The following is a 24,282-nucleotide window of genomic DNA, read 5'->3' as shown; positions in this document are numbered from 1 at the left end:
CAGGAGGCTGAACTGTGGGGCTGGCTGGCTGGCTGGCAGCCAGGACACCCCGCCTCCCTCCCTCCAGCTCCTTGCTGCTCTGGGGCAGGGCCTGCTCACCCTCTGGGAACCAATAAACAGGAAACAGACACCAACCTGGCGCTGGCTCCCTCCAACACAGTCTGCCTGCCCCCCCCACAACCCCACTGGCCCAGGACCTGCCCCCCCTCTCCTTGGCCCCAGAATCTCAGAACATCTCAAATGCATGAACAAAATCAAGCTAAGAGGTATGGACTCCTGGAAAAAAACGAATCCTTCATCCTGAAAGCGCAAGATACCAGATTCTACACTCTGAACTAGCAATCTCGAAAGCACATGCTCTTAAAGTAGTCACTGTTCTGAGAGCTTCTAAACCCGGGGTCCTGGGCTGACAGCGTGGGACACTGAGGCTCTGCACTAAGATGAAATGACTTGTGTTTTCATGCAGTGAGGGAGCCAGAGTCTACTCTGAGATGTTAACCTTCATTGTTCTGAAGCCCACCAGGCACATGGATGGATCCTCAGACTCCCTGGCTAGGAGAAGCCACTGAGCCCTGTTTCGGAGGCTGGTTCCAGTGGGTCTAGGGCTTTGACCAGAGAGGGCTCTGCTTAGCCTCCCAGGTTGGGGCTGGTGGCAACAAAGCCAGAGGGGGAGCTAGAGAGAAGAGCAAGGACACTGGGTACTTGATTCCACCCAAATACCCAGCCCTCTCCTCTGCCCACCTCCCATCTCCAAAGGCCGGGGCTGCTGGGCCACCAAACCTACCTAGTCAGTACCCCACCTGCCCGCCTGCCCAGAGCTCTGTCATCTGCTTTAAGCTGGAGAGGGATGCCGGGAACCTGAGCATGCTGGAGTCAGTGTCTATTAGAATCTTAGAATCTTAGCGCCTTGCCTCTCAGTCATGAAGGGAGGAACTAACGCTCCTTGAGCACTCACTATGTGCTAAGCCCTCTTAGCAGGATTCCAGTTAATCTGAACAATAATCCCTGTGGATCGAGGCGACAGTGCTGAGGAGTCTCTATATGCTTGCCCTGGTCCCAAAGCAGCCTCGGGGAAGAAAGGATCCGGGTCACGCTCCTGCCCTCCACAGGAAGTGCTTCGGTCTCTCAGGGCATGAAGTGGCCTGACAGGTCCTCTGGTCCCACGGCACCAGGGTCACCAATCCCCAGTATGCGGCTCCTCCCCATCTGCCCGAGCTCCACCTAGGGCAGCTCCACGGAGATGGGATTCCCACTCCCTTCCTAGACCCTCACCTTCCCTCTTTGCCCTGGCTCTGAACGGCCCTGCCAACGGCGCCTCCTGGAAGCTGCTTCATCCCAGTTTTTGGTCAGCAAGCTCAGGGCCAGCTGCCCCTAAAAGCCAAGCCCACCCGTAAGACCTACAGACACTTTTGTCCCTTTCTCATCAGGCCAGGGCTCAGTCACCCAGTGGATCCCACCCACCTCAGGGGACAAGGACCCTTGTTGAAAAGCATTGTCAGGCAGGGATGGTGTCCAAGCTTTCCCTGTGTGTCCCCACTGCCCCCTAAGGGACTCAACAACTGACCGCAGAATGAACGAATGACAGATGACAAATGACCCTGGGAAGAACCTAGTGTGGGACAGATGCAGTAGGCCTGTGCTCATAAGCTCCGCATCGTGCCCAGCACCTCCTGGGAACTCTGGATCTCAGGGACTGACAGCCTGGCCCCTCTCCGACCTGTGGTAGGCAGAATAATGGCTCCCAAGGATGTCCATGTCCTAATCCCTGGAACCATGAATATGTTACCTTACGTGGCAAAAGGGACTTTGCAGAGTACGGATCTGGAGAGGAAGAAATTATCCTGGATGATCCGTGTGGGTCTAAAGTGATCACCGGGGCCTGACAAGAGGGCGGCAGGACGTACAGGGTGAGAAAAAGATTTGAAGGTGCCATGCTGCTGGCTTTGAAGAAGAGGAAGGGGTCACAATGCAAGAAGTGCCCACAGACACCATAAGCTGCCAAAAGCAAGGAAACAGGTTTTCCCCTAAAGCTTCCAGAAGAAACCCAGCCCTACTAACACCTTAACTCTTAGCACATTGAAACCCTTTTCTTCTGACCTCCAGAACCGTAAGACAGTATTTGTATTGTTTTAAGTCCTAAATGTGTAGTAATTTGCCACAGCAGCAATGGGAAGCAAATACACCACCCATTCACCATCCCGGACTGGAATCCACTACAGTCCCTCTGACCTCAGGTGCTGACTAGCCTCCCCCTCAGGCTCTCCCGGTCTCTTCCGGAGTGTCTCAGAGCCACGTGACAGCCCCAGGCCCAGGACAGAGTTTTAAAAATCCCGGCTAGGCCCCAGCCTGAGCCCCACAGCCTGCCACCTGTATGGGGAGAGGCCTCACATGTGTGTGTGGTGGAGGCCAGAGCAGCCACCAGTGGCAAGGGCAAGGCCTCGGGGGCCAAACCTAGTGAGGCCCAGCCCCACTCAGCCTCAGTCTCCTCAGCCACTTAATTCCAGCTCTTCAGTCTACAAATTGAGACCTGCTCAGGGAAGCTAGAGCATCTCCCACCAGCCCTGGGATAGGGGGAGAGTTTCCATCCTGGGGTCCAAGAGCATGGAGGAATTTGTGGCTCTGAGGGGAAGCGACTTGCTTAAAGCCACACGCAGGAAACTGGAGAGGCTAAGGCTGGACCCCATCTCCTGACCCCTAGTGCAGACCTCCATGTGCTCCACCAAGTCATCCCTGGTGACCCTGGCTACTGGAGGGGGTGGTTGTGGACACCCCGCTGGGAGCTCAGATATCCTGGCTGGGGCCCCAGGCCCCTGCATGTCATCAGCTGGGGCTCACTCACTGCCCAGGGTCTGGCAGCCTGGCAGCTGTCCTCTGCCTGGGTCCACCCCTGGAATGCCCCAGAGGCTTGAGCTGGAAGTGGGAGGAGAGCCTCAACTCCCAAGGCGGGGGCATTGGCTCCAATAGGCTCCTGCTTCCCAGGGGACCCAGAGCCCCTGTTTTAGGGCCTGCCAGCGAGGCGCCAGGCTGCCTGGGCACATTTCCCAACAAGCACGGCAGGGCTTCAAGCCTTTCTGGGAAACATGGGCTCCCCCTTCCCCCACCCTACTCCGCCATTCTAGCCAACTCTGCTCAGTGGGAACTCTGTGGGGCCAATGTATGGCCTGGGTGTCAGGATACCTGGGGCGAAATCCCATACTTGAGCCATAGGGAATTAGGTAAACCTCTGTCTACTCTGGACCTGCTTCTTCATCCATATACTGGGTCCAGGGCAATGCCCACCTGCCTAGGAGACCAGATGGGAGGGACAGAGTTACCTTAGGGTGGCGGGAGCTCCCTGTCCCAGGAGATACGCAAGTTGGAGCTGATGGGTGTCATTGTGGCTCTAGAAGAGACACCAATAGGACATGGCACTGTTGCTATCCTCACGAGGGCCCTATGGTGGTTCCACCCTCCTGCTCTTGGAGCCCAGCCAGTGTGTTTCTGCAGGGGGGCAGTCAGTGTAGTCTACCACCCCATGACACTCTGAGGGCTTGATCAACTCCCCCCTCCCCACCCTAATCAATCCCTCGCATACTGCCCAGCTATGAGAGCCTCAGTAGCTCTGTGTTCACCTTGAATGCTGGGGTCCAGGCCCTCACAAAATCCTATGGGCTGCAGCAGAAACCCACTATTCCCCCACCTCACTCTAGCTGAAGCCACCAGCAGCTCTTAACCCAGATTATCCAGGGACCTCCTTACCAGCCTCCCTGCTTCCACCCTAGGCGCCTGCAGCCAGAGCAGACCTATGAAAGCCTAACTCCGATCAGGTCACTGCTCTGCTCAGAACCTTCCCGAAGTGCCTACCCCATCTCACTTCCAGTAATGCTGGAGTCCTCTTATTGGCCTATGACATCTACCTCCAGCCTGATCTACTCCCACCCTCCCTTTACCTCTCTGACCTCATTTCTGCTTTGCTCCAACCACACAGTCCTGGGGGTAATTTCTCCAACACTTCTACCTCAGGACTTTTGCACTTGCTGTTCTCTGCCCAGAATGTTCCCTCTCAGAAACAGCTACCTTGCTTGCTCTCTCACTTTTTCCAGGTCTCTGCTCAGATCTCACTTTTTGAGACAGGCTTTCCCAGACCTCTTGATCTAAGCTAATACTCCCTCCCTGTCAGTCTCTACTCCCTTAACCTGCTTTCTTTCTCCCTAGCCCCATCTCTCCGACACATAATGTATCCATTGACACACAGGCTTCCTCATTAGCCTGGAAGCTCCATGAGGCCAGGCCTTTGTTTTGCTGGTTACTGTATCCCCAGGACCTGGGAGAGTGCCTGGCACTATCTGGGAACTCAGTATCTGTTAAATGGATGAATGCATTGCTCTATCAAGGGTCACCCACCTGGCCTTGAAAACTCTTAGTTTTTTCAAGGCCAGGCTCCAGGCATAACCTCCTCCAGGAAGTCTCCCCTGCCAGCCCTTAGGTCGATTCCTCACCATTCTAGAGTCCCCTTTGGCTGCTTCTAGATTCTGAACTCTCCGAGTGTCTGGTTCCCCAGGGCTGGGGGTGCCTCCATCTGCTGCTAGGCACCATATGTAGCCTGAGATCACAGATGTGGGGAGGGGGGGAGGGGCAGGAAGCAGGAGGGGCAAGTCCCTACTCTGGGAGGGTGCTGGGGACAGGATTAGCAACAGCCCAGATCATCCCCAAACCCAGCTGGATTCAGAAATGTGGGGGATAAATGTCAGACTCAACTCTGGCCCATCCCCCAAGTCTTCCATGTTTGTGGGGGCGGGCAACCCATTTCTGGACTGTACTCCCTCCAGTAGTCCGGGGCCCCTTAGGAAGGAGTAGGGGAGCAGGGAATAAGAGGGACAGCCCTCTGCCTGTCCTCCCCATCCCACCCTCCTACTGGGTGACAAGATTTTTAATTATAGATATTTGGTACAGCTCAGAACTCCAAATGTCCTGACTGTCTCCCCTCCCAGAACCAGTTTCCATGGAAAAATCACAGCAAAGAGCCAAGGAGGGAGAGGAGAGAACCCCCACCCCCATGGGTTCCCTGCTAAGGGGACACAGAGAGAAGAAAGGTGATGAAGAGCTGCAACCCAGGCCTTCCTCAGCAAGGCAGGGAGCTGGCTAGGCAAGCTGGGGGTGGAGGGCGTATCTGCCAGGACAGGGGGTTGGTGCTTGGGCCTGGCATGCCTTGCCTTATTGTGTGACCTTAGACCCAGCATCCTCCTTTCTGAGTCTTAAAGTCCTTTCCAACACACCCCCAGATCCCAGTGAATTAAATAACCACCAGGAAGATGTTCAGGCCATTAGGGGTATGCAAAGGACACCCCCTGACTTTCCCCGACCCTGTCCCCATTACTTAGATGGCAGGCCAATTCCACCAAGAAACAGGGATCACCTGGGTTCCTTCACGTCTAAGATACTGACATTCTAGGACTCAGCGGGAATCTACCAGCTTGCCATTCTAAGAATGAAACGTTCAGAGTATCTGGCATACAGTAAGTACTTAATAAATGTTAGCCACTGTTACTGCTATTGCAGTATGCTAAAATTCTGAGAGTCGATCCATCTGTGATTCTGAGACACAGGCCATTTCCTGTTCTGGGCTACATCTGTCAAGGGGTATCAGCACCTGGGGGCAGAAGACTAGGCTATAAGACTCTGTACTCTAGGACCAGGGTAGGGGAAGCCCTGGAAGGAAGAGTCTATCACCCAGGCTACTGTGGTTCTAAGTGGCAATGACAAGGTGTGTGGCAGGAGCAGGGCATGGAGGCTCCAACAGCTCTGCTTGGTCCCAGCAGAAACGCAAGCAGGTGTTCAGAGAATAAAATGACCACGAGCTAGTCCTCATTCCCTGGGCTCCTAGGTTCTCACAGCTGTTGCACAGAGTTGCCTTTCTCTTCCAACAACACTCCAACGCTTCCTGTTTCCCTTGACCATTCTGCCGGCTGTTCTCTCTCAGAGCTTCAAAGACCAGGCTGTCTAACATCCCACTGCGCAGATAGGAAAATCGAAGCCCAAGGTGACTCTGCCCGGGTCTCAGAGTGAGTCAGAGGTTGAGCCGGGCCTGGGTGCCCAGGCCACCTGCTCACAATGAGGACATGCCATGCAGAGGGCAAATGCAGATTCTGGGTTGGGAGAGACCTGAGTTTGAGGGACTCCCCAGAGCCTAGGGTTGGGTCAGAGGCCACCTCTGCCCTCCCCCACTCCTGGGGCTCTCTTGTTTGCCCCTGGCTGGGTTCAGCCTGGTTTCTGCTTCATCAGCAAAGTGTGAAAGCCTCTTCTCTTCCCTTCTTATTCTGGAGCTCACACCACACCATCTCCACCCACAGCCCAGGGAGCGTGACTGGAGCCCCAGGCCCGAAACAAGGGAACATTGTCTCTTCCATGGAGGCCATACGGAGGGGGTGAAGAGCTGCTCCCCATCTTCCTGGAGGCAGAAGGAAGGGGGCAGCAGAAGGGATTTGGGCTAGCAGACAGGAGAACTTCCAGTTTTATGAGGGGTTTGGGGAATTAGGGGATAGTGATTCTCTTTTGAGCCAGTTCAAGTCCACCTGGTAATACTGAGGCTCAGAGTGCCCAGCCTAGTGCTCAGAAACCAGGAGGGGGCAGGGAGGAAAGGCCACAACTAGTCACTGAGAAGCAGCGGGGGCAGTGGAGCCTGTTTTTCCACCCCCTCTCTCCTGTTCCTAGGGAGGGAGTGGTCATACCGCCCACTCACCTGACAAGAGCCTGCCAGACAGAAACCATTATCCCCATTTTACAGAAGGGGAAAGTGAGGAATGGAGCAGGGATGTGATGGATCCTAGGCCACACAGAGATCTGGAGCCATGGCTCAAACCCTGCTCTTCCAAATATAGACTTACTAGTTCTCTCCTCTCCGAGGCAAGAGGGAACATCAAGCTAGGCCTAGAAAGATGGGAGAACTAGACAGGGCTAAGGTTTGGAGGCTGGAGAGCAGCTCTGTTGAGGACAGGGAGAAGTTGGTATTATGGGGCCCGTATGCCCCACCTCATAGCCCTCCGGGGGTGGAGGGGGCTAAGCTTCTCCCTAAAGTTGGGGGACAGGTGGACGACATGAAGGGAGGCAGACCAAAAGCCAATTCTGCAAAACCTCCCATCTCCTCTCTGGGTCTCAATGCTTCTTCTTAGGAGCAACCCCTTCCCATAGTTTCCCTGGGTCCCTGGTTCATTCCTGCCTTCTTCCCTAATTTAGCTTCAAGGCCCCCCCGAGGAGATAATGCTATGGGAGAGACAGCTGGGGAAGGGGCCCTGGCAGGAGCTGCTCTTTCTTTTGCCCTCCCCCACCCGTGTTCCACTGACAACAGGCACTGGAGTTCGGGCATCGCAGCTGTCCCACCAGGTTCTCTCGAGGAAGACTGGTCCAAAATTTCCCCTTTCCCCACTCCCTGCCTGCTGGCTCTCTCTGTGGCCTCCGTGAGAGACACCAGAGCCAGGATGAGGGGGAAACAGAGAAAAAGAAAGAGACACAAAGAAAGAGTTCAGAGGGGCTGTGAGAGTGCTGGGAACTGGGAGTGACCAAATCAGTCCAGGCTTTAGGGTTTCCAGGCCCTTCGCACGGGCAGGGAAAACAGTGGGCATGCAGGCCGTGGATGAAATAACTTGAACCATCCCCACACTAGACCCAGAACCCAAAACCTAAAACCGAGCTTCCAGGACAGGTGCTGGGCCATCGCGGAGCCCAGAACCTATCTGAACCCACAGCCAACACTCCAGGGACATCTGAAGGCAGAAGTGGGGGCCTCAGAAAGATGGAGTCCCCAAGAACTTGGGGTCTGGCAGAGGAAGGGGGAAACATTTCAGAGTCACTAGGAAGGGGGTGGTGGGCAGGGAGAGACCGAAGTTGGAGGATGGGGGGCCAGTGCAGAGGCAACCCTCCTGTGGGAGCTGGAGACCCTCCCCAACTTTCTCCAAGCCTCTGTCCGCTAGGCTTGAGCAGCTTCTTCTTGGTCCCTGCTCTCCCGTGCAAGTCCTTGCTTTAATCAGAAGAGGCACCGGCAGACCTCAGGTACCAAGGACGCCTCAAGTCCAACCTGTGAACTCCCTAATCTGGGCAGCAACAGCTGGACGAAGGCTTAGGGACCCTGCCCACAGGCCCCTTCTTTCCCAGATGCAGAAGTAGAGGTACAGAGAAAGGCCGGGGCCACCAGAGTCCTTTGTAGAGTCTTTTCTGCTCCTCCGTAAAGTAACAGCTGTCCCTCTCTCCAATTCTCCCAGGCTCGGGGACAATCCCACATTTCAATCTGCCAAAGGAGAGCCACAATAGGAAGTACAAACCTGTCTCAGCTGTGGGCTCCAAGCCCTAATATCCTACAAAGGGTCTGGCCGATAGCACAGTATGACTCAAGAAAGACTCACACGTCCTTGTGTATTTATAAAAAAGAACCAGATAGAATCTGTAAAAGCAGTCCCTGAGAAACAGCTAAAGGCCTAGATTAGAACCCTTTGTAATTATCACCCAGAACACTGCGAAGCAGGCAAGAACCTTCTTCATCAGCCCTGGCAGAAGACTTCGGGGCCTGAGTAGACAGGAGCCCTGTGTCATTAACACCCTTAAAACTACCTGAGTACTCCCAGGACCAGGGAAGCGCCCTCAGACCAGGGCGCCGACCCAATGAGCACACTCAAAAGGCTCCTGAGGAAGTCAGCTCCCGTGGCCTTCGTTGCCTCTCCCTCCAGAGCCCCCCACAAAGGACTCACCACCTGTGGCTTGCTGCAGCACTTGCTGGCTGGGGCAGGTTCATCTGGGGCCCGGGCTGCCTCAGGGGGCTTGGCCTCAGCAGAAGGCACTGCAGCAGGGGTCAAGCAGGGCATATCCACAGGTCCTGGGGCAGGAACCTCGCCAGTGTGGAGGGTCAGCATATACTGCTTAGTGACATCCTCAAGTGACGGCGCCTGCAGTGCGGTGTGGGCTCTAGCAGGAAAGCCCACGGGCTCTGGCACAGCTACAGGGGGGCCGGCAGAAGTCGGAGGCTCAGGCACCATGATAGGTGTGAAGGTGGCAGGCACACTTGCGTGGCGAATGTGTTTGGAGGATGGCCGGGCCCGAGACAGGCTGCTAGTCTGGTTCTCGTTGCCTTCCTCTCTCTGTAGTTCCTGATGACTGCTCCGGGCTGGGCGCTTCTTGGAACCCCGCCGGATAAGCCGTGGGGACAGAACATCAGCCAGTTTAGGGTCAAGATGGAAGTCACGGTGGGCAGTGGAGGAGGCAGGTGGGGTCTTGGGTAGGGCCCTCTCAGACTGTGCCCGGCCCCTGGCAGGACTGGGCTCTTCTGGTTCTGCCCGCCGCTCTGCAAGAATGGGCTCACTGCTAGATGGAGGCAGCATGGGCTCAACTTCTCGGATGGGCTCCCCTCCGGGGCCCTCAAGTCCAGGCCCGGTCAGCTCCCCACGGCGGCTGGGGTCACTCAGAGATTTCTTCTTGGGGCCTTTGCCAGCAACCCTGTCATCCACCACTCGCCCCAAGGCACCAGGCCCCTGAACAATATTCTGAATTACCTCCTCATAACCCTTGCTCTCTTCACTGCCCACAGACCAGTCACTGTGGCCACTGGTCAGACCCTCGTCCACAGCTGGGGCTGCTGGAAGCCCTGTCTTGGGGCTTAGCGAACCCAAAAGGTTGCTATCCACAGAGAACCCAGAGGGCTCCTCGGAGGTGGCAGCCCGGTGGCGCTGTGGAATTGGGTCACTCAGAGACCGGTAGGCCTCGCCGGCCTCCCCATTGCTCAGGTCAGTCCCACCAGGCCCTGAAGGAGGGACTTTGCGTCTCCGTCGGAGGGCACCTGATGTGGGAGGGGTATCAGGGGACACCAGGGCCCACCCTCCCAGACCATCTTCAGCCCCAGGGCCATAGTGGTTGGTCTGGGCTGAGGATGAGGAAAGGGGTCGCCATACCCCTGTGGTACCCAGGCTACAGAAGGCTGAAACAAGAGGCTCAGGGTCCGCCCCAATGCCCTCGTCTGTCAGACTAGACTCGGGACCAGAAAGCTCCTCCTGGGACCGCTGCCCCTGGGTCATGTCTCCTACCCAGTCAAGGCTTCCAGAAGGGACATCACTTCCGTCATCCTGCTGGGCACCCATTCGCTGGATCTTCTCAAAAACCTGACGGGCCTCTTGTACATACTGATCCTGGACCACCAAGGGCAGTGGGTCCTCCTCAGTACTTGGGCCTGCCAGCAGAAGCTCAGAGGAGCTGGGCTTCAGGGTACTGGTGCGCGATGGGCGGCGGGCCACAGGCTTCTCAGAGCAGGTAAAAGACTTTGCCCTCCGCAGGGTGGCAGTCAAGTCTTTGAGTGTGGGGCGGATGCCAGGTGATGCTGGGGCTGGAGCAGGTGTGGGTCCAAGCTGTGCCCCGGGGCCACCTGCTGATGGTGAGTCTCTGCCGTCTAAAGGGCCACTGCCGAGGTCATTGGGGCGCCCACCGGGCTTTCGGACCCTCAGTTCGGAAAGGTCTGAGCGAAGGAAACTGAGCAGCGTCAGGGTCTCTGAGGCAATATCTGGATTTGACAGGGACTTTCGCTGCCGGCTCTTGTCCAGCTCCAGTCCTCCATCTCTCAATGCCCTGGTGGTGCCCACAGGTCCCTTGGTGCGGCTCCGAGGCTGAGGCCTTAGGAGCCCCTCTCCAGCTCCGAAGCTAGGGGAGCGGTACATGCCCCAGCCCCCAGAACCCCGATTAGCCCATGGGTCCTCATCCTTGAGGGTCTCCGTGCTGGAATAACGGCTGCTACCACGGGACCCTGCTGGGCTGGCTAGGTATGCAGGGAAGTTCACTTTGGCCACGCGGAAGGTCCCCCCCACAGTGTCAGACACCGGCCGGAGTCCCTCCTGGGGACCTGGTCCACAGGGAGGCAAGCCAGTACCCCACTCTCGGGCTCCTTCCTCACTACAAGCTCTTGGAGATTGGGGGGCCTCGGGACTCCTGGCTCCCCCAGCTGAATCCATGCTGCCCAGGTTTAACCCATAACTGTCCGGCCTACAGTCCTTGTCCAAGAGGGAGCTTCCAGGCCTGGGTCCCGGCCTCCCACCCCAACTGTGGCCGCCCTCACCGTCTTGGTCCTCGTCACTGCCCGAGGAGTGGCCTCCGTGGTAGGCCGGACTCTGCTCCCCGGGAGGCGGCGGGACCTCCTCTTCCTCCTCGCTGGAGCTGGCAGCCCGGCCGCGGCTGACAGGATAGGAGGAGGCGATGGAGGAGGAGCAGGAGGCCCGGGCCCCGGCCTGCGGTTGGGAGAAGCTATGCCAAGAATGTAAACCATCCGCCGGACGCTGCGCCCGCTCCTGTTGCTGCTGCTGCCGCCGCCTCCTCCCCTCGGTCCCTGGGCCGGGCAGCGGCCGCGCAGAACGCAGGCCCGCCAGGGGGAAGCACGTCCGAGGAGGTGGCGTCGGTGGTTGCCGGGGTTCGCGGGCCGGGGGCTCCCACACCGCACCGTCGGGGCTGGGCGTACTCGAGGCCTCGGAGTCCGCACTGGGCCGCCTGGAGCCAGGGCCGCCGAAGAGCTTGCGCATCTCGGTGACGCTGGGCCAGGCCCCGCGCGCCGCGCCCTCCGCCGCTTCTTCTGCGGCCCCGGGGGAGACGCCCCCGTCTCGGGTCCCCGCGTGGTCGTGGTCCAGACGCGGCGCGTCGAAGCGCCGAGAGAGCTGGCGCACCGACGGCGAGAGGCTGCGGAGCTGGCGCGGCTGCGCGGGGGCGGCCGGGGGCCCCGACGCCAGTTTGGACACGCGCCGGGAGGGCTGGCCCGGGACGGATGCGGCGGGCCGGCACGAGGCGCGGCGCCGCAGCCCGGGGGTGTCCGTGGCCTCCTCCCTCGGCCCGGGCCCGCCGCTCCAGCGTTCCAGCAGCTTGAACGAGACGCTGCGATAGAGCGGGGACCGGGGCGCCCCGTCCGCCATGGTGGCAGCACTCACTCTGGGGGGGCTGGCCTCGGGGAGCCGCGGCCAACCCCCCCCCCCGCGCCCTCGCCCCAAAGGAGCGCAGCAGCCGGGGTCCGAAGGCCTGGGTTCTGCAGCAGCAGTGTGAGGGGGTTTGCTGGGAGAGGGCGCAGAGACTCAAGCAGAGGTTTATCTGCCGCCGCTCAAGTTTCTGAGGCCGCGGGCGGCATCGGCTCCATCCAGCGTGGTCCCTCCTGCCTCAGCGCCGACCTCCGGGACCGGCCCCCTCTTCTGCCGGTGCGATTCGGAGCATCGCGGCCCGGCCCGGTCCGGGCAGGATCCCAGTGCTCTGTTCCACGGCTCCGTGCCCGCCAGCCGGCCTGCCTGCCTCCCCTCGCGCTCCCGCTCCAGCTCCCGCTCCCTCCCTCTTGGCTGCTCGCTCCGCGCTCCCTTTTGTTGCAAATAAACTTTGTGGTTGAGGAAAGGGGGCGGGAGGCGGGGCCTGGCGCCCAAAAGAGGGGGTGGGCTCCGGGCGCGCGCAAGACTGGGAATCGGGATTTGGGGGGGTGGGGAGGGAATCGGGGAGGAGTCGAAGGAGAAACAAGACTGCTTGAGCACATGTAGACCGAAGCGACCCTCAGAGGATCCCTTCTGGAACCCATCGCCAAACTGCTCCTCCAAGGACTTGCTCCAACGCACGAAACCTCTTAGAGTGGTCAGCTGCGCCGACATAAGCCGGGGATGCACACCGACTGCGGTTCAGACGCTTCTGCACCGTAACACCTTCGGCCAAAGGAACTCAGACATGGAACCTTCGACCCATAAACTGGTATACACAGACTTTCAGGTACACCCAGAAACACTCTCCCCGCAGGAAAGGGGCGGGACTCGCCGCCAGGGGGAGTAGGGAGCGCCGCGGGCGGACCTGGGCGCCTGCGGCTCCCTGCCCCACCCCTCCACCCCGCCCAGGCCACGCCCCCCACCCGGCCCTCCGCCGGGAATGCTACGGTCGCAGAGACCAGGTCCAGCTGCCCGCTGCCCCAAAGGCCCCGCCCCTCTTACCTCGGCGTCGCGTCCGGCTCGGACCCTCCCACGTCGCCCCAGGTGCTCCACCCTTTGTGGCCACGCCCCCACCCGCCCTCACGTTTCCAGCTCCCCATTGTAGTCACGCCCCCCACCTGCCCCCGCCAGCTCCGAGGTCCCCCTCCTCGATGCTCCGCCCTGAGCCCCCCGCCCCGCCTCCTGAGCTCCGTGGAACGCGGCTCTTACGCCCTCTACCGGCCGGATTCTCCTACCCTGTGGAGTCCTGGACAGGTAAAGCAGTTCCCATCCCCCCAAAATGGGAGTGTTGGGAAGTCTTCATTTCCTTTCCTTCCTTTCAGCTCTTAACTAATCCCTGCAAGAGGCTTTTCCCAAATCTAGTCCCTTCGCCACACACACAACAGGAGCTACAAATGAAACGCCCTTGATTTGCCACTGCCAAACCGACACGCCTACCTGGGGCCCTCCAGGCTCCTACTAGGAGTGGGTGGCCTCTGTGGCTTCAGTCTGATCTGACCTTGAGCTCTCCTTCCACCTCTGCCCTAGTCTGGCAAGTCTTACATTGTCCCGGGTACTGGGGCCTTCCCCACCCCCACCTGCCTCTGGGAGGTCCCATTCATCCTCAGGGTCCCAACTTAAATGGAAGGCACCTCCTTGACATCTGAATGAACCAATGAGAATTTATGGAGTGCCTTGGATGTATGGGTAATATTATTTCATTCATTTTATTTAATCCTAGAACCACCCTGTAGGTGGATAATATTGCCTCTTCTTTGTGGGTCATGAAGGAGATGTAACTTTGACCACTGTCAAAGTCAGAAAATGGCAGCACCTTCAATGACTCAAATTCAGCTTTTTGGGGCTTCGAACACTATGCTCCCCTCTAGTCTTCATTGGTCCCAGATTCCTGATGAAGAAAGGGTTTCTCTCTCCTTGAGCCCCCAGCAGCCTCTTCTTCCTCACCTTCCCTGGGAACAGAGGATAGCCTGGTCTGACTCACACTCCCCTCAGCTCAAGAGGACAGTGTCTGGGCCTGACTAGGCTGACAGGCCCTGGGAGCAGGAGGCCCTGGTCCAGATGAGAAGGGCAGGGATGGGTATAGGGCAGGACAGTAGACACTGAGGGGTTGACTACTGCATGAGAAAAGGAAAACTCAGCTGGAATCTGGCACCCTGCCTACTGCTTCCCTTGGGTTGTGGCAAATCCTTATAGGGAGAAAACTTCTTCTTGGAGTGGCGACCAGCCTCCTGTTAAGTCCCTTACCTCAACTTCGTCTCAGCTCTGCCTCAAAAGGACATCTCTCAAGGAATTGATGGCAAGAAGGAGAGCCCTGCCTGGCCTAGTGCCTCTCTACCTTGGCCTAGCTGTGTGGCCTTGGGGCGTATCCGTACACTTCTCTGGGCCTCAGCTGTCTCATCTGGAAAGTGAGGAGTGGGTCTAGATTTCCCCAAGGGTACCTCACTGACTGTATTTGAAGTCAGGCTTTTGTTTGCTCTGGAGTGTGTTTCTACTCTTTGGGGGAAATTTTGGTATGGGGGGGGGCCTCATTCTAGGAGTCACTGCTTTCCTCTAATGACAATGGTCCCTAGCATCTCAAATTTGTATTTTCCAAACTCTTGCACATCCTGTCATATTTTGTCTTCATATCACTTCTGGAATAGAGGTTTTTATTCCCATATCACAGATGGGCGAACTGATGGATAGGAGCAGAGACTCAGGCCACCTCAGCATCCTGCAGCTTGGCCTAGAGGTGGGCTGACTGGGGCCTTTGAATCAGGAATTTCCCTTGTTGGGGAAGGAGAGTGTTTAAGGATCTGAGCTGGGCCTCCACCCAATGGAACACTCACCCAGAGAGTGGCTTGGCTGCTCCCAGCACCTCTTGAGTCCTCTCAGCTTTAGCCCCTTCTGATTCAGGATGAGAGAAAATCATCTTCTAGGTATACAGAGACCCTGATTGTGTTTAGCCCTTCAAAGACTCATCTAGGAGGTGGCTGGAAACACCAGGCCCCAAGGTGGAGAGGGGGGCACTGTGTTGGGTGTGAAGGGCTACTAAAGATGGCGAAAGTTCCCGCCACAAGACCTGAGCTCGGACAGGAGAACAAAGGCCCAAGCAGGAATCTGAGACCCCCGCCCCGGGTTCCTGTGGACCAATGGGATCCCGATGAGCAGGCGAGATATCCAAATAAGGGAAACTTGCCAAAAGACCCCTGAGCTTTCCCTAAGACCCCTTAAAAGCCCCCTCCTCCCTGCCTTGGGCCGACTTCAGCCACTCTGCTTTCCAGAGTTGTGGAACCTCACCCGAGGGTGCCCACCTCCTCCCGGCGCAACTTTCCTGGCTCCCCTTCTCCTGAGCCCTGAAACTTCGCTGGAGAGTGTTTTTAATAAATCTTGCCTTGCACCCACTTTGCCTGGTGTTGTATTTATCTCGCCGAAAAAAGCTTTACATTGGGAATCTAGAGCTGGGCCCAATGCAGGCACTCTAACAGACATGCCTGGGACTCTCAGCAGGTCACTTTCGGGCTCCTCACCTATGAAAGGGGAATGAAAACGTTAATCCATCTACCCAGTAAGTCATGGTGACCCAGCAAGATCAGGGCTGTAAATCTCTTGGAGAAATCAAGATAGTAAGGTTGTGGTAGTCCTAGTCATGGCCAGTGATGGGCCTTGAGTACATAAGAGGGAAAAAAAAATGAGGAGAAGACCCCAAGAAGCAATGAGCTCCAGGAAGAAACTGTCTTAGGGGGAATCAGGCTCCTGACTCTGTTCCCAAGTCAATTAGAAATGACCTGAGATTGTCCCTCCTGTATAATTAGACCTCAAATGCCCAGAATTGGATTACTTATAACCTTTTATTCATGACTCATTCTCACTGCTTATTTAATTGGCTCCCACCACAAAACAGAACAGCTAGGACTTTGACAGTGTCCTACATCTCATTACGTAGTTTCCCTAACCCATTCTGCTGCGGTACCACCCAGGATAACCATTACCTCCTGTGTAAGAAGGAAGGGCCTGGAGGACCCTGGGAATTCATGCCTTCAGCATGCCTTTGCTTTCCTTTTTGTACAGATTTGTTGCATCTGTGTATTTCTTCAAAGTATATATTTTCATTTCAGTTGTCTTTATCAAAAGGACATCTTGCTGTGTATAATTTTTTTTGAGATTTCTTCTCTTTTTATTTTTTTAAAGATTTATTTATTAGAGAGAAAGGTCACAAGTTGGCAGAGAGAGGGGGAAGCAGGCTCCCTGCTGAGCAGAGAGCCTGATGCAGGGCTCGATCCCAGAACCCTGAGATCATGACCTGAGCCGAAGGCCGAGATTTCTTTTCTTTTTAAAGATTTTATTTACTTACTTGAGAGAGAGGCGGGGAGAGCATGCTCATAAGCCAGGGGGAGAGGCAGGTGGAGGGAGAAGCAGGCTCCCTGCAGAGCCGGAGGTGGGGCTTCTGACATCACTACCAGAGCCAAAGGCAGGGACCAATTGAGCCACCCAGGTGCCCCGCCCCCTACCCCTCTATGTTCTTCTGAGCTCTCTTCCCTTAGCTGTAATGATCCAGGTTTCTGTTTATTTCATTACTGCCGGTCTCCTCTATCAGACTAGGAACTCCCTGAGGGGCAGGGACCCACTGTTCAGCATGATGCCTGGCACATGGTAGGTGTTCAATGTTCAATAAATGTTCTCTAGTGGCCGAACTGCTTCCTTGTCTGTACCCCCACCCTCACCCCCAGATTCTTTCTGAGGGTAGGGTCTGGGTCTGAGCTGCCTCTGTGTTCCCATTGCCATCTTGGAGGAACAGAGAGAATGTGTGTGGAACAAATGAATGAGGGAGGGAGGGGAAAGCTGCTTCTGTTGCTAGGACAGATCCAGTGCCCCTGGGCTTTTCCAAAAGGACAGACCCTGGTTCCTGACTCTCTCTCTCCTTCATCTTTGGCCCTGCCCCGTCCTCAACCCACAACAGCCAACACTCACAGGTCTCCTGTCATAGAATTGCCTTCCCTGGACGGGGTCTCCCTGGGAAACTTCTCTCTTTTCTTCCCCACCCATCACCTCCACTTCCTCCCCTCACCCACCTCCCCTTCCACCACCACTCTGAAAACCCCAGGCCGTCTTTCTGGCTCCCCATCCTCCTCAGCCCCTTAATGGAATTCCCAGGGTTCTCCAGGCCCTTCCTTCTTAGTCTCTCCCTCAGGAAACCCAACCACCCCTTAAGCCCCCAGCCAAACGCAGCACCACCACTCCCCAAGTTTTGCAGCAACTTCTCTAAGCCTTCTTGGGTATCCCCAGATCCTGTTGACTCCTAGCTTGTCACCAGGCTAGACCCTGGCCCCCACCCCAGTCCAGGACACGGCCTGGCCTCGCCCTAGGTACTCATCTCAGGATAGAACCCGAATAAAGGGATTCATCTGGCTGTGGGTAACAACAGCCCAGAAAGCTAGTGGCTTAGAAAAGATCAGACATTTATTTTTCTCTTGTGCAAAAGTCCCGGTTTAGGTGGTCCCAAACCAGGATGGTCAGAAACCCAAGCTGTTTCTCATGGTCTAAGATGGTGCTCCAGTTGTGATGTCCCCTTTGTAAGCAGTGAGAAGGGACGGGAGGCAAAGGACAGACAGATACTACCACTCTTTTACAGACATTCACCCCCTCCCCATATTAAATTGCCTTAAGGTACTTTGCTTATCTCCAATTGCCCAGGATTAAGGTACCTGGTCATACTTAGCTACAGGTAAGGATGGGAAATGAAGTTTTCATCCTAGGAGGACAGGTGCCCAATTAAAAGAAAGTTGCGGTTGGCACTTAGCTGTCTCTGTCAGAACTTCCTAGGCAGTCCCGTTACTAGGACTGACTGAGGCAGGTGGACACTTGGAAGGCAAGTGAAGAAAGGAAAGGGAAGGGAGGGAGTGTGGAAGAGCTGGAGGGGGGGATCCTAGTATCTGGTTTAGAAAAAGGCTGTGTGACCTTGACATGTTGATTCCCACAACTGGGCCTCAGTTTCTGTAATTGGCGGTAATGTAAGGATTAAATGAGAAAATGTGTATACAGCACACTGCACAGTGCCTAGAACTTGCAGAGCCCAGCAAATAGCCACTGCTGTTATTGTTGTGACTTCCCTGGGCTGGCACCAAGCCTTTGACTCTCCAGCCATGACAGCTGTTACGCCCAGTCTCATGCCACAACCCTTCCTAACCATCCTCCAAAAGCCTCCATGCCTTAGGCTGTGCTGTTCCCTGCACCAGGAACAACCTGGCCCTCTCGTCTTCAGTCTAATTACAGCCATCCTTCAAGCCCCAGTGGCACCACTCTACCCCCCAGGAAGTCTTCCCCAAGCCATGAGAATCACCCTGGACCCCTGTGAACCCAGGTGCTCCCCAGACCTCTCACCATGCTCTATCCTCATACCCTGTCTCTGTCCCCTCCACCCCCAGCAAGCAGACCTCTCCAGTGTGATCCCCCATCACGGAGTGTGCTCTGGGTTAAAGTGAAGAGAGTAGGGGTGTGGGGACAAAAGGAGGGAAAAGGAAGGGGGCATTTCAGGCTCCCCGGAATGGCACCTGGAATTCCTTGTACTGGCATGTAATAAATTACTTTTCCTTCTTGCAGGAACAGATGGGGCTCATGGATTATGGCCCTTGTTCTGACAAAAGTGTGCTGAGTTTTTCTCTTAAAAGACCAGCTGCAGGGCTGGGTGGCTCAGTGGATTAAGCCACTGCCTTTGGCTCAGGTCATGATCTCAGGGTCCTGGGATCGAGTCCCGCATCGGGCTCTCTGCTCAGCAGGGAGCCTGCTTCCCTCTCTCTCTCTCTGCCTGACTCTCTGTCTACTGTGATCTCTCTCTGTCAAATAAATAAATAAAATCTTAAAAAAAAAAAAAAAAGACCAGCTGCCTCGCAGGTGAAGGCAAGGAGAAATCCTCTGCTCTTAGCCCCTTGTTTAGAAACCTCCCAGGCCAGTTCCTAGAGAGAGATGCTGAAGGAACTTGTGTGTACAATAGGCAAGTTCATTATAATAGTACCAGGCATTGCACACTTACTCTGTTCCGGACATTATTCTAAGTGCTTTGCACATATTAATTTTCACAACCGTTTTACAAGATAGGTATCGTTACTATTTCCATTTTACAGCTGGGGAAGTTAAGGCACAAGGAGGCTAAAGAACTCGCATAGAGTAAGACAGCTGCTGAGTAGTCAGGCCAAGATAAACACCAAGGGGACCTGGCTCTGGAATCCCTACCCTTTATGTGATTCTGGCTCTCCAACAGCCCTGGAGGTGAGACAGGGCTAAAAGAAAAATACTAAGTTATGTAGTCCTTCCCTTCCCTGCCCTGTCCCTCTGCCCTGCCCTCACCCCTCCACTTTCTGAGAAGGGAGGCTCTTGGTCACGGCTGGTTTGTGTACAGGGTCTGAATGGTATACCAGCAGCCAAGGGCAGGCTAGATTGTTCTACAGGAGGAAAGCTGAGCTCTGGGAGGGGGATGGGGTGGGCAGGGTGGTGGAGATAGAGAGGAAAGAGAGCAGAGAAAATAAGGAGCTCTATGGGTGGGGCTAAAAGGAGGCATGGGTGGGAAGAGCAGTTAAAGAATTCTTATGTGGTGGAATCCCTCAGAGATCTTCAGTGAAGATGCCTTTCCAAAACTTTCGAAGGCTCAGGTGTGTTTGAGATGCCTCCATGAGAGGGCCTCCAGCGGCTCTCAGGCACCCACAGGCCAGAATGATGGAGTTGGGAGGGCAGGAGCAGAACACATGGAACAGGCTATCTTGAGACTGGTTGGTTGGCAGGCTCCTGGCCACAGGACCTTTGCACCTCCACGTTGCAGCCTCCTGGTGGCCCCGCACTTCTTCAAGCTGTTGACTTCTTCTAGAATGAAGCACTGTTGAAGGGGTATTTCCTCTCACTTGGGAGGCCTGGTGGAGGGGTTCTCAAGCACCCAGGCTCCCCCGAGGCTGAAAGAGGCATATTTGAAGAGATAGGTGGAGAAGAGGTAGAGTCTGGGGCTCTTCCTGGCATTCAGTGCTCTGGTTCTGTCCACACTGCCCCCTCCTGGCTTAACTGAAACTCACTGTTCAGGGCCAGATTCAGCACATCTACACCTCTGGGGTTTTATAGACACACAGTGCCTTCCATCATCTGCATTTTGGATTCCTCCCCAGCTCAAGCTCCACCTCTCTGAAGACGTGCTCCGATTCCTTCCTCTGCCGAGTCCCCACAGGCTGAAACATTCGAGGCCATGCTTGCCCTTATCTGGAGGGTGGTCAAGGGACAGCTCTCATTTTCCCAGCTTTCACACACAGGAGGCCATATGCCTGCCCCCCACCCAGCTCTCTCTACCCCTGTACCCCAGAACAGAGTCTAGCCTAGAGCTGTGGGAACATGCTCCCACTTCTATTGGCTGACCTCCTACTCAGCCTTCAACATCTGGTTCAGATGCCCCCCCCCACCCCGTCCCAAGAGATCTTTCCTGACTCCTTGGACTGGATCATGGGCATTCTCTATTTATCTGTCCCAGCCTTGACATCATTGTTGTCAAGTGTTTGTAAGCCCGGTAGTTGGGAGCCTATATGGGGCAGGGCTAGGACTGGTTCTCCCGGTGCCCCCGAATCAACCCAGGCCCAAGGAGAAGGTGTAGGTAAAGGTGTGCTGAATGAAGGGACCATCACACATCTCCAGAGAGCTCATACTCAAGCCATCAAAGTCCAGCTAGAACACTCCTTTCCAGAACTTCTCACCTCCTCCTCCCATCTTCCCTCAGTCCCTATACTGCTGACTCCAAAGCATCCAGCACACTCCTCAATTACAGTACATGCCATGCCGTATTTTTGCAAACAGCTTCTGGCAGCTTCCCTGACTCCCCGGGGGGCTGACTGGCACCTTCTGGAAGGCCAGGTTCAAGCCTGTCTTTCTGTGCCCACAGGTCCAGAGCATGGGCTCAAGGAATAGTCATCGGTGAGATTCTGTAGTCTGTGCGGGACCTCACTCCCTGCCCAGCTGAGCTAAGCTCTAATTCTCTGCCTGGTTTGGGGTTGGAAGGGCTTCTGGTGCCCAGGCCCCAGGTGTCCTGCCCCAGCAGACTCAGTGACCCTGTCGCTGCCACGTGGCTGTGAGTTTCTGGAGCAGCTCATGTGGCCGCCGGCGGAACTTCTTCTGAGTGAAGTAGAAGAGGATGGGGTCCAGCACGCTGTTGGCGCTGGCAAAAGGCCGCGTGCCCTTGTAGGCAGCAGCAAAGGCCTCCAGGACGGGGCAGGCGACACCGGCTGTGGAGCGCACTGCCAGGTAGGCGGTCTTGGTGATGTGGAAGGGCAGGAAGCTAATGGCAAAGACAGTTGCCACCACCAGGGCCATGCGGGCCGCCTTGCCGCGCCGTTCCCGGGCCACTGGCCCCACTGGGCCGTCCTGGCGGCACAGACGGCGGGCCAGGCAGCAGTAGCAGGCCAGCAGGGCGATGAAGGGCAGCAGGAAGCCGATGACGGTGAGGGCCATGCCATAGGGCATATAGCGGGCGGCCAGGGCTGGTGGGCTCAAGTCGTAGCAGACGGTGCGGTTACGCTGGATGCCGGTGGCGGCGAAGAGGGCTGTGGGCAGGCACTGGGTTGTCACGGCCAGCCACACGGCCCCGCACACCAGCCAGGCTGCGCGGCGGCCCCCACGCTTGTGCCAGGGGGCCAGCGGGTAGCAGATGCCCAGGTAGCGCTGGAAACTGATGCAGGTGAGGAAGAGTATGCTGCCATGGAGGTTGGCATAAAAGAGGAAGCGGACCAGGCGACAGGCGAGGTCGCCAAAGGGCCAGTGGTCCCCCTGGGCGTAGTTGTAGATGAGCAGGGGCAGGGAGCAGGCATAGAGCAGGTCAGCCAGGGCCAAGTTCAGGGTGTACACGGCTGTGCGGGTCAGGGCCCGGCGGGAGGTGCAGATCTGGGCAATGACACAGGTGTTCAGGGGCAGGCCAGCCGCCAGCACCACTGAGTACACGGGTGGCAGGAGCAGTCTCTTGAAGTTCTCTTGGTAGACACAGGTGGTGGGCGGGGAGCCCAGGGCCTGGCCTGTACCATTGTCCCACTCCATGGCTGCCCGACTGCGCTTCCTACATCCAGAGAGGCTGGGGAAGCAACACACAACCTGTCAGTAACCATACTCACTGACCATCTGGTAGGCCCCTGTCCCTCTCTGGGCCCTTATCTCCACTTGAACCATCTCTAATACTCACCACCCCATGGAGGCCCCACATAGTCCTCACTTTAAGGAAACCTAGAATACAATAAAGCTCACGCTTGGGAAAAATCTGGTTCACTTTCTACAATATTCATTTCCCACCAACCTTCCTGGTGAACTTCTATTCATCCTTCAAAACCCTAGTCAAATGTCTCCTCTGGAAGTAGAGATTGACAGACTTTAGTTTGGTTTTGTTTGTTTGTTTTAAATATATATTTTTTAAGTTTTATTTATTTAAGTAATCGCTACACCCAACATGGGGCTCAAACTCATGACCCCAAGATCAAGAGATGCATGCTCTGCTGGCTAAGCCATCCAGGTACCCCAGACAGACTTTAGTTTGTGTCCCACCTGTGCACCTACTAGCTATGTGACCTTGGGCTAGTGATATACCTTATCTGAGTCTCAATTTTCCTATCTGAAAAATGGGGGAAAGATATACCCATCTTTCAGAATGATATGAGATTAGAGGTACTAAATCAAACTAAGTTTTACAGGGCTTCCCTGGGCTTTTTGGAGTTTGGAGATTATGGTCATGGTGAGCCTGCCTGTCTGTCTCTCCAGCACTGACTGGAACTTCCTGAAGAGAAGTGCCAGGTCTGATGCTCCTCTGTGTCTGAGAGCGTGGTCTGGGGTCCAGGGCAGAGAAGGCCCTGGTAATTCTGAATTAATCAACAGGAACAGAACGTCCATACACTGTGAGCTGACAAAGGACAGTGCCCACCTCCTCAGCCTGGACTCCACCTTCCAAAGCCATGGTTCTTCTTTTGGCTGCAGTCTTCTTATCTGTAAAATGGAGGAAGAAAGTGATTCAGGAGTCCCCTAAGCCTCCTTCCACTTGACTTCAGGCTACAAATGCCTGTCTGGCCGAGCCACTGGGTCACAGCACCCTCTGGTGGCTACAGTGAGAACAGCGTTCCTGAAGGCAAATGGCTGGGTACCAGCCAAATCTGCTTCGGTGTTTGTTTGTTTTTCAGGGTTTTGTTTTTTTAGTTGAGTTGAGTTGAGTTTTGTTTTGTTTTTCTAAGACTTTAATTTTTAAGTAATCTCTATACCCCAGGTGGGGCTTGAACTCACAACCTGAAGACCAAGAGTTGTGCGACACAGGCAGCCAAGTGCCCTTCCTGCTTGCTTTTTATAGAGAGGAAAATACGGCACAGCCAGAGGCTGTGGTGGCTCAGTCTTACTCCGTGAGTTAGAAGCAGAGCCAGAACCATAGCCTGCCATCCTGACTGAGAGGCTGCAACTTAGTGTAGCCCAGGGTCATGGAATGTAGAGGCTATAAACCAAATGTCAGAGCTAGGCAAACCTCATTCAAATCCTGGCTCCCCTACTTCTATGCTGTTCAACCCAAGACATGTCAAACTTGACTTTTCTAAATCTCTGTTCTTATCAGTAAAACATATCATAGGCCTAGTATATAATAGGTGCTTAATAAACGCTATGCTGTGCTGCTGTATCCTACACCTCATCCCTCCATTCTTCCCTCAGGCTAGGTTTTGGGGGAGTCAGAAGCACAGGTGCCTTAAGGGGGTTCCCTGGTGAGGTAGGTCTGACTTCTTGATACCTACCTCCCAACCTGCATGTCCACATTTCCTGGTGTCCAACAAGAATTCACAACTTAAATCCAATGGACCTGTAAGACAAAACCCTTTGAGATAGTGGGTCAGATCATCCCCCTCCCTATTAATAGATGGGAAAAACTCAAGCGAAGGAAAAAATATGAAATCCTGCAAATGCACACAGAACAGGATAGAAGGTTGAGGCCACGTACATGGGTTCTGGTCCAGAACCCATGTTCAAATCCCAGCTCTGCTACATGTGATCTGTGGGGCCTTAAGGCTCATTATTGGACTTCCATGCCTTGGTTTCCCTATTTATAAAATGGGCTCATATAGTACCTGCTTTCTAAGCTTGATATAAAGATCAGTGCCTGGCACAGGGCAGGTGTTGGCTATTCTTAATGTGAATACACCCTGCTAAGTCAAGTTATGATATTTTTCAAAGTTATGTTAGAGCAAAACCTAACTACCCAAACTGATTTCTTTCAACTTTCAATTTGATTTTGATGAAAATATTTTCCCCAGATTCTGGGAAACTGCAAAATGAGGTTCAACGAGTCTCTAGTTTATAGTCCGGCCATATAACCTTAAATTATGGA

General features: G+C 55.3%; 2 protein-coding genes across 7 annotated transcripts in view; both read right to left on the bottom strand.

The window, feature by feature from the left end:
* ARHGEF17 (Rho guanine nucleotide exchange factor 17) overlaps positions 1–11,903 on the bottom strand; it is a 54,447-nt gene extending 42,544 nt beyond the window's left edge. For both annotated transcript variants that reach the window (XM_004768218.3, XM_045071516.1), the window contains exon 1: positions 8,718–11,903. In XM_004768218.3, coding sequence (XP_004768275.2) covers positions 8,718–11,903 — 3,186 coding nt within the window. The remainder of the gene's footprint in view (positions 1–8,717) is intronic.
* Positions 11,904–16,240: 4,337 nt separating this feature from the next.
* The window catches only part of P2RY6 (pyrimidinergic receptor P2Y6), a 38,615-nt gene continuing 30,573 nt past the window's right edge, over positions 16,241–24,282 (bottom strand). For all 5 annotated transcript variants that reach the window (XM_004768101.3, XM_004768103.3, XM_004768102.3 and 2 more), the window contains 3 exons: positions 23,693–23,757; positions 22,846–22,907; positions 16,241–22,008 (listed from right to left, as the gene is read on the bottom strand). In XM_004768101.3, the coding sequence (XP_004768158.1) occupies positions 20,988–22,008; positions 22,846–22,907; positions 23,693–23,757 (1,148 nt within the window). In that variant the 3' untranslated portion in view covers positions 16,241–20,987. The remainder of the gene's footprint in view (positions 22,009–22,845; positions 22,908–23,692; positions 23,758–24,282) is intronic.

The sequence above is a fragment of the Mustela putorius genome, unplaced genomic scaffold, assembly GCF_011764305.1.
Source record: "Mustela putorius furo isolate JIRA1106 unplaced genomic scaffold, ASM1176430v1.1 tig00003987_pilon_pilon_pilon, whole genome shotgun sequence".
NCBI lineage: Eukaryota > Metazoa > Chordata > Mammalia > Carnivora > Mustelidae > Mustela > Mustela putorius.
This window is presented reverse-complemented; position numbering and strand designations above follow the sequence as displayed.